The sequence below is a fragment of the Rana temporaria genome, chromosome 1, assembly GCF_905171775.1.
Source record: "Rana temporaria chromosome 1, aRanTem1.1, whole genome shotgun sequence".
NCBI classification, from domain to species: domain Eukaryota; kingdom Metazoa; phylum Chordata; class Amphibia; order Anura; family Ranidae; genus Rana; species Rana temporaria.
Genome location: NC_053489.1, coordinates 470,779,791 through 470,789,961, shown reverse-complemented (window position 1 = coordinate 470,789,961; position 10,171 = coordinate 470,779,791). Strand labels below are relative to the sequence as shown.

The 10,171-nt window shown below is 43.4% G+C and overlaps 1 protein-coding gene across 1 annotated transcript; it reads right to left on the bottom strand.

The window, feature by feature from the left end:
* Positions 1 to 2,461: 2,461 nt before the first annotated feature.
* Positions 2,462 to 3,811, bottom strand: NEUROG2 (neurogenin 2). The gene is made up of 2 exons (XM_040335904.1): positions 3,530 to 3,811; positions 2,462 to 3,432 (listed from the first exon to the last, which is right to left on the bottom strand). The coding sequence occupies exon 2, from the start codon at positions 3,429 to 3,431 to the stop codon at positions 2,847 to 2,849; it is 585 nt and encodes a 194-aa protein (XP_040191838.1). The 5' UTR covers position 3,432; positions 3,530 to 3,811; the 3' UTR covers positions 2,462 to 2,846.
* Positions 3,812 to 10,171: the final 6,360 nt, after the last annotated feature.

The following is a 10,171-nucleotide window of genomic DNA, read 5'->3' as shown; positions in this document are numbered from 1 at the left end:
GAATAAGTAAAAGATTTTTAAACAAATGGTTAAAATATACAGGAATTTAATTCTTCTTTCGAATATTTATTATATAAAAAAATATATATATTTTAAAATTAGATTTGTTTTACTCTTGCAAGTGAAAAAAATGTACAAGTACACATAATAACATTAATGTTTCTAACTAAAAGTGTGTATCTTATTATAGAAAAGTATTCAAAATAATGAATATATAAAGAGTAACTGATTAGTTGCAAAACTATTATGTATAGTTTTGTAATAAGATCCTGATAACAAGGAGTAGCTTGTGGTTTGTAAACTTTAGCTGAGCATTCTTTTTTATTATGTTATTTATAGTTTCATGTATATATATTATATGTATATGATTTTAATATAATTTTTCAAAAAGTAAAAAAACTGTGTGCATGACAGAGGGCTAGTCAGATTGTTACTTAAACTGTCATTATAGCATTACTCTGCAGACTCCATTAATTTAAAAGTTTCAAGCATTTATAAAAGATATATATATATATATATATATATATATATATATATATATATATACACTGAAATTACAATCGCCTTTACCTATAAAATTTATATATGTTTATTTTTATACCCGTACCACCTCATGTCTGTCCATGAATCTTCCAATACAAGTTTTGTAAACATAAAAGGATTTTAAACACCAGAAAACGACAAATATTAAGAAAATTATATATTTTATTTAATAATTATTAGCACAAGATCACATATCTTGCTGTAAATACATTCTAAAATAAACTCTTTCAAATATACAAAAAAAAAATACATATACTTCGTGAAACTGTCATCTGTAATAAATAAAAGTGACCACGTATCTGGTCCCAGTGATCCTCCTGGTCTGTTGATTCTGTTTAATCTCCTGAAACAATGGTGGCTTCTCATCCTCTGAAAGCTAAGATAAATAATGTATGAAGGAAACCTCCCTTTTCATTTTTCCCCTTTTCTTCACATTTTCTGCTTTTGATAGTGAGTTCTGCCTGAATTTTCACGCTTCCATTCAAAGGACACAAAAGCCTACAAATTATACAATGACTTCTAACCTGGCCCTCTGGCGAACAACTTTTTTTTTTTTTTTGCATTTTTTTTTCTTCAAATAAATCATAAAGACAGATGGAATCGGGGTACAGAGACTGACAGAACAAAAAAGGTATTGTGACAAAATCTGGCCAAGTGAACCAAGTGCACGTCAGAGAGAAAGTTTGCCATGGCAGGTGAAATTCCCACACCAATCAACAATGAGTGGGAAAGAAAACAGATGCCACATCGGTACACACAAGTGGGGTAAGAGCAACATTTAACATCGCTGACATTTCCACATTGACTTAAAAGGGGACTCCCAACACTTTGAATAAATTGTTTGTTCCAAGCTTGCCCAAAGGAATTATTTATAAAGACAGGAAACCTAATGACTGGCTGCCTGGATCACACACAGGGAGGCAAATTTAAGCTGGCCATAGATAGATGGAAATTTGGCCAGTTCAGCAGAGACCGGGCAAATTCTGATCCATCTATGGCTGTTCCTGTTTGAGAGGAGTCAATCTAAAGACTTAGTCCTGGTTCACACTTGTGTGATGCGGAAACCAGTGCGATTCCTGTGCGGGTTACCACATCGCATTTTAGCCCCCGTACACACGAGTTTCTCGGCAGAATTCAGCCAGAAACTCGATCGGAGCTGGATTCTGCCGAGAAACTCGGTCGTGTGTACACTTTTCAGCGAGGAAGCCGACGAGGAACTCGTCGGGCCAAATAGAGAACATGTTCTCTATTTCCTCGTTGTTCAATGAGGAAAGTTGGCTCGCCGAGATCCTCGGCGGCTTCAACACTGAACTCAACGAGGAACTCGATGTGTTTGGCACGTCGAGTTCCTCGGACGTGTGTACGGGGCCTCACTCGCAGGCAGTTCACACCGCTCTCTGCGAACCACTGCAGTTGTCAATGTAAAGTTAATGACACCCCCAAATGGGTTTTGTGAAAAATCGGACAGAAATTGAATCAGCATACCCATGCGACCCGATTCCAGTGTGGACCAAAAAAAGGGTCCTGCACCATTTTGGTGTGAATGTGATGTGCTTTCAGCCCAACAGTTTGTATGATTGAATTTGCATCGCATGTGATGTGCACAGCAATGCGGTGCGAATCACATGCGATATCTGGCATGTGAACCCAGCCTGACTCCTCTCAAATGGGACTCTTGATGCATTTTCATTTGATCAGTGCATACAGCCAATCAGCTGCAGCTCTGACTAGTGTACTCTGACAGTGGAGGAGTCTTGCTGTCAAATGCAATAGCACAGCAGGTAGCATTCTTCCATCCACCTCCAATGTGTGAATGGGACATTCAGTTGAGGTTTTATTTTTTTTGATCAGTATGCTGGCTGATCAAAAAGAATAAAAACAAAAAACAAACAAAAATAAAATGAATCAATTTATGGGCAGCCTAAAACTGGAGCAGCTGTGCATGACAACCAATCAGCTTTTAGCTTTCATTTTCAAAGCTTAATTGAACAACCTGAAGGTAAAAGCGGAATGGATAGGCACAGTTTTAATAAATCCTCCTTTAGCTTTCTTTTTCCACCTACTCTTCTGACAATATTCTCTAGCCTTGATTTCTATCACTGATTCTAAGATCTGTCATATGGATCAGGCTATCACAGCCTCACAACTCACCCCCTCCCTGATCATACCAATGACATGCCACCAGTACTACTTCTACATCAACGATGACATTGGTTGTAAAGCAAGCCAGATGTGCTGCATGTGTCTCTAGGAATGTCAGGTGGATGTGATGAGCCAAGCCAAGCCCCCTGCTGAGTCCATGTTCAGAGATAAGGAATGCTGGCTGGTACAAGGAGATGCTGGCTCAGTTGATGGATAGGGGGCTGCCAGTAGTCTAGGATGTCCGAGGTAGAGGTGGCAGGGCTGGCAGGGGACAAGGAGCTGCAGGAGGAGGATGGGGATGAGGAGCAGCTCCACGAGGAGGAGGATGTGATGGGGGATGAAGAAGAGTCCTGGATACATCCTTGCAGCTGATCGGCCAGGCGGATTGTCTCTGACAGTGCCCAGATGTAGTTGTGGGCGAAGCGCAGGGTTTCGATCTTGGTGAGCTTGGCATCCTCGGGGAAGGCAGGCAGCACCTCTCGGAGCTCGTCCAGGGCAGAGTTCAGGTTGTGCATGCGGTTCCTCTCCCGGTTGTTGGCTTTCAGCCTCCGGGTCTTCTTGATCTTCATGACCACCTCTCCGTTCTTGTTGGTGCCCCTGGCCCGGTGCCGCTTGGGCTTGTCTGGAGGGGTGAGGAGCGGCTCCTCGTCTGATAGCGGGCTCCGCGGAGATGGGGACAGCGAGCAGTGCGGGGATGAGGAGAGCTCCTCCTCTTCTTCTCGGTACTCGTTCTTCACCTGCACCATCCTGTAACAAGACACAGAGACATTAGTATCCACATAGAAGATAGAAGCAGCTCCCCTTAGTAAGACACTACGGATAGAAGCGGCGGTCCCGTACTTACGTTTTGTGCTGTAGAAGTGTGTGGTGGGTGTTTGCTGTGCTCCTGGCACGCGTCCTACAGCCAGGCTCCCGGTACAAGCTGCCTGCGGTTTAGTGGCTGTGTGTCTGGCACACGACCCTCCTAAAATCCCTTATATACACCCTGACAGACAATCAAAGCTACCCCGGGGCAGCGCGCCCCCTCTCCTCATCCTCATCACTCATTTCCCTCCCTTCACCTTGTCATCTCCTCCGCTCCTCGAGATTCCTGCCCGCTCATTGGTGGCTCCCGCTCGGCTGAAGCGTGCCGCTAATTTCATGAATCAATAGGGCCGGGTGTGGCAGCCAATGGCAGGGCGCGGAATCCTGGACAGGGGGCCAGCGAGACACGCGCCCTCTCAGAGCAGCTGATGAGACGGACGGGAGGAGGGGGCGGGGTGGCTGCAGCTTTGTGTGGTAGTAATTCTGAGCTCTGTCAGTCCTCCACTCTCCTCAGGCTCACAAGTCTCCTCAGACTCACAGGGATGCTCCGAAATACAGCTTCATAGTTCTGTGCCAAGGAATGTTACACGTTCTATACAAACTAGATGGGAAATAAACCGTGAGCCCGCACTCTGAAGGAATGATGGAGTGAGTGTAAACCGTACAGTAGTGTTTCTCAACATTTGTTCAGTCACGGCATCCTTTAAAAAGGTGTACAATGTTCAGGCACCCCTTTCTTAAAGTGGAGGTTCACCCGGAAATTGCTATTTTTAACCTTAGATCGATGCTCATTTAGTCTAGGTTAATCGGCTAGTTTATTTAAAAACGAAGCTGTACTTACCTTTTTAGAGAGCGATCTTCTCCGCCGCTTCCGGGTATGGGCTGCGGGACTGGGCGTTCCTATTTTGATTGACAGTCTTCCGAAAGGCTTCCGACGGTCGCATCCATCGCGTCATGATTTTGCTTAAAGCGGGGGTTCACCCTATGAACGAAAAAAAAAAATAATTTTTTTATTGTACCATAAAATCAGGCATTGTAGCGCGAGCTACAGTATGCCTGTCCCGATTTTTTTACCCCCGTACTCACCTTGTACTCGTAGATCGAAGATACCGGGGAATGGGCGTGCCTATGGAGACGGAGGATGATTGACGGCCGGCTCTGGCGCGTCACGCTTCTCCGGAAATAGCCGAAATAGGCTTGGCTCTTCACGGCGCCTGCGCATATCCTGTGCGCAGGCGCCGTGAAGAGCCGAGACCTACTCCGGCTGTCTTCGGGGAGAGTGACGTGCCAGGGCCGGCCGTCAATCATCCTCCCTCTCCCTAGGCACGCCCATTCCCCGCGGGAGCCGAAATCTTTATCGTACAGGTACACAGTGAGTACGGGGGTAAAAAAATCGGGACAGGCATACTGTAGCTCGCGCTACAATGCCTGTCTCGATGGAAAAATGATGCAAGTGAGGGTGAACTACCGCTTTAAGTAGCCGAACGTGGTGCGCAAGCGCAGTATAGAGCCGCACCGACGTTCGGCTTCTTTCGGCTACTCGTGACGCGATGGATGCGACCGTCGGAAGCCTCTCGGAAGACTGTCAATCAAGAAGGAACGCCCACTCCCGAAGACCCATACCCGGAAGCGGCGGAGAAGATCGCTCTCTACAACGGTAAGTACTGCTCGGATTTTAAAACAACTAGCCGATTCCCCAAGACAAAACGAGCATCCATCTAAGGGTAAAAAAAATGTTATGGGTGAACTCCCGCTTTAATTATAGAAAACTAAACTAATGCAGGCCATACAGTGCCTTGAAAAAGTATTCATACCCCTTGACATTTTCCACATTTTGTCGGGTTACAACCAAAAATATAAATGTATTTTATTGGGATTTTATGTGATAGACCAACACAAAGTGGCACATAATTGTGAAGGGAAAGGAAAATTATAAATATTTTTTTTTCTGTGTTCAAGATTTTTATTGTTTTTTCTTGACATAGTTTAACTAACACATTGTCAATAATACAAGCTATACCTCAGGTATTGAACAAGTAAATGAAGAACATATAAATATAACTGACATTGAAATGTATCCCTAATAAAAAAAGAAAGTAGGGAAATATCAGAATTGTTAACAAAATCAAACAAATATCATTGTTTAAACAATATATTAAGGCTCCATGCACACTGGGCTTAAAAAAAAAGTCTGTTCTCTTTGGAGTAAAAAACGTCCATATAGAGCATTATTTGTATAAAGTTTAGACAAGTTTAGGAGAGTTTTACGTTTTTTTTTCTGCCAGTGAGCTCCAATCAGAAACGCGAATGAGAAGGTTTTTTTTTTTTTTTCTGCCTCTTATCTCAAAATATCCCTGTAAACGTCATAATGTGCATAAGGATAGGATAACATTGAGTTGCTTCTGCAGGCAGAACACAAAACTCTGTAGAAGCAACGTTTTTTATGCCAGTGTGCATGGAGCCTAAAATAATCAGTATATAAAGTAGTATATAAAGTAGTATTTATGTAGTATAATAACAAATGAATATCTGAAAAGTGTTGCGTGCATTTGTATTCAGCCCCCTTTACTCCGATACCCCTAACTAAAATCTAGTGGAACCACATGTGTGTAATTTAATCTCAGTATAAATACAGCTGTTCTGTGAAGCCCTCAGAGGTTTGTTTGAGAACCCTAGTGAACAAACCACATCATGGAGGCCAAGGAACACACCAGACAGGTCAGGGATAAAGTTGTGAAGTTTAAAGCAGGATTAGGTTATAAAAAAATATCCCAAGCTTTGAACATCTCACAGAGGACCTTTCAATCCATAATCCGAAAATGGAAAGAGTATGGCACAACTACAAACCTACCAAGACATGGCCGTCCACCTAAACTGACAGGCCGGGCAAGGAGAGCATTAATTAGAGAAGCAGCCAAGAGGCCCATGATAAATCTGGAAGAGCTGCAAAGACCCACAGCTCAGGTGGGCAGAGGCGGCTCTTTAATTAGGCAAATTAGGCAGTCGCCTAAGGCCTCACACTCACAGGGGCCCCCGCAGCCACATAACTTACCCAATGCATTACCCCAGTTTTAAGGGACAGGGGACCTTAACGCTGCTGTGCTCAGGCAGCGTTAAGAGCCCTGACTCAGGAGCCACCAGCAACCCTAACAACCAGTGAATATCAGTGACTCCACCCCTTGTGACGTCAATGACCCAGCATGCCCTCAGTCAATGACGTCACAAGGGGGCAGGTTCACCAGGTGACATCACCGGGTGGTCCCCGCCCCTTAGTTATTAAAGAGCAGGATCTGGAGGCCGCCTTGTTAAAGGGGGCTTTTAGATTCCGTCTTGCCCGCAGCCCCCCACAACCACCGGCCAGGGTTGTGGGGAAAAGGGCTCTTGTCCTTGAATTATTTTTCCCATTATGGGCGTTAGTGGGGCCTCATGTCAAGTTTTTCCTAAGGCCTCACAAAGCCTAGAGCCGCCCCTGCAGGTGGGAGAATCTGTCCACAGGACAACTATTAGTTGCGCACTCCACAAATCTGGCCTTCATGGAAGAGTGGCAAGAAGAAAGACATTGTTGAAAGAACGCCATAAGAAGTCCCATTTACAGCTTGTGGGAATCCATGTGGAGGACACAGTAAACACGTGGAAGAAGATGCTCTGGTCAGATGAGACCAAAATATTACTTTTTGGCCTAAAAGCAAAACGCAATGTGTGATGGAAAACTAACACTGCACATCACCCTGAACACACCATCCCCAACATGAAATATGCTGGTGGCAGCATCATGTTGTAGGCATGCTTTTCTTCAGCAGGGACAGGAAGCTGCTCAGAGTTGATGGAAAGATGGAGGGAGCCAAATACAGGGCAATCTTAGAAGAAAACGAGTCTGCAAAAGACTTGAGACTGGGGCGGAGATTCACCTATCAGCAGGACAACAACCCTAAACATACAGCCAGCGATACAATGGAATGGTTTAGATCAAAACATATTCATGTGTTAGAATGGCCCAGTCAAAGTGCAGACCAAAATGCAATTGAGAATCTGTGGCAAGACTTGAAAATTGATGTTCACAGACCCTCTCCATCCAATCTGACAGAGCTTGAGCTATTTGGCAAAGAAGAATGGGCAAACATTTCTCTCTCTAGATGTGCAAAGCAGGTAGAGACATCCCCAAAAGACTTGCAGCTGTAATTGCAGCGAAAAGTGATTCTACAAAGTATTGCCTCAGGGGGGCTGAATACAAATGCCCGCCACACTTTACACATATTTATTTGTAAAACTTTTTGAAACCCATTTATCATTTTCCTTCCACTTCACAATTATGTGCCACTTTGTGTTGGTCTATCACAAAAAAACCCCAATAAAGTACATGTATGTTTTTGGTTGTAACATGAAAAAATTTGGAAAATTTCAAGGGGCATGAATACTTTTTCAAGGCACTGTACATGGGTCGAATTCCAAACTAAGGGCCAGATTCACAGCAGAGATACGACAGAGTATCTCAGATACTCCGTCGTATCTCTCAGAGTATCTATGCGACTAATTCATAGAATCAGTTACGCATAGATATCCCTAAGATCCGACAGGTGTAATTGTTTTACACTGTCGGATCTTAGGATGCAATACCGCGGCCGCCGCTGGGTGGAGTTCGCGTCGTATTCCATCGTCGGGTATGCAAATTAGGTTTTACGGTGATCCACAAGTTTTTCGTGTTCGGGGCGTCGTCGCTAGTCTAGTTTCCCGTCGCAATTTTAGTCGTCGTTTTACCTGCCCTAACTTTACACAGCCCACATATGTGCTGTATAAAGTATGGCCGTCGTTCCCGCGTCGAAATTTAAATATTTTTTCTTACGTATGACGTCCGGGAATATGAAAGTAGGCTACGCACATCGCCGTTCGAAAAAATGACGTCACTTCGCGCAAAGCACGGCGGGAATTTCAAAACGGAGCATGCGCAGTAGGTCCGGCGCGGGAGATCGCCTAATTTAAATGGCTCACGCCCCTTTGAATTACGCGGGCTTACGCCGGAGGCCGCCGGCGGAAGTTTTCATGCAAGTGCTTGGTGAATCAGGCACTTGCGATGAAAACTTGCGGCGGTGTAACGTATCTACGATACGTTACGCCACCCCAGTTCTATGTGAATCTGGCCCTTATTTTCTTTCGAAAATCAGAAACTTTGTGCATTTTGTTATACGATGGTGTCACCATTGATTTTGGAATCCGACCAAAGTCTTCAATTCCGGATATGAAAGGAAAGGGTTAATACCGCGCTGATCCCTGAATGTGTTAAAGCAGTTAGCGCAGCAAGAGACAAATTTGTATTCAGTGGAAAAAGTTATGTGCAGCGCTAATAAATTAACAAACAAACCTGTATGGCTACAGTGCAATCTGAAAAGTGAACCAAACACTAAAATGTGCCTATGTGATTTTTGTGTCTATCATAAACAGTGTTGAACATGTAATGACACATGATATCAGAATATATATATAAAAAATATATAAAAGTCAAGAAAAAATGTCCAGTGCATCCATATGTGAAAAACAAATGTTCTTTGAGGTTTTCAAGGAAGTAAGCAAACAACAGAGATCATATGAGTGAAGGAATCCACCACCAATTATGAAAAGGCTTATCGGAGTGAGTGGACTCAATAAAGCTTATACCCCATGAGTCAACCAAGCAGGAGGTATAATCACACCAATGGAGGAGCTTCCACACCGCTAGTGCCGATCACAATGGGAGATGATCCCTGGGTCCTTGATGTAACTTGGTCCTGTGATGGTTAGATGGACTCAGCAGGTAGCAGACCAAAGGCATACACTATTCGGATGCACTCAGACGATATATCCAGGAGAAACAGATTGACTCCACATAGTGTAAATCCGTAGACAAAAATGTAGGTCAAGAACACTCACATGTCCATGGATAAAAAAGCACGTAAAAAACAATCAGCATAATAGACTTGTGCACAACGGAAACATTTGTTTAGTTTAGTTTCTTTTCCGTCCTGTTGATTCGTAATCATTCGTAATTTTGCTAAACTGGATTTTCGAGTTCGAACTAATTCGTATTTTCGCAAGCATCATTTTTCGTTGAATCGGAATAATTCGTATTAATGTAAGCCTTATTTTAAGTTGATTTATAATTCGTACTTTCGGTAGAGTACATTGTTTTTCGTTGATTCGTAACTTTTTTGGGGTTCGTTGATTCGTAATTTTCCGTGTCTCTCTCACAATGGTGCTGCCTAACGTGCTTTGAATGGATTTGTACTTTTCTAAATATATTGTGGTTGTTTGTAACGATTCGAAATCTTGTATTTTACTTTCGTTTTTGACATGCGGCTATAGCCTCTGCCCCTGTACACCATTTTGAGAGGGAGTTCAGCACGTTGAGGGATGAGCAGAGAGCAGAGCAGAGAGTGTTATTGTTGGATGTGTGGTTGGGATCACAACAAGTCGACTTGCTGTTGAATTAGGCCGCATTAACGCAACAACGAATTATGCCGAAGGCATTCGGGCATTCGCTGTTTGCGATATAATTTGTTTCAGATTCGGTTTTATTTTAGTAATTGCTTTGTTCGGAAATTCAAATGCTTCCAAACCTCCGAAAGTTGCTAAATTCGTCCGAATTTCAATTTGTTATGAAACTAATTGCACAAGCCTACAGCCTTAACGCTCATCAAATTACAAAAAAAAG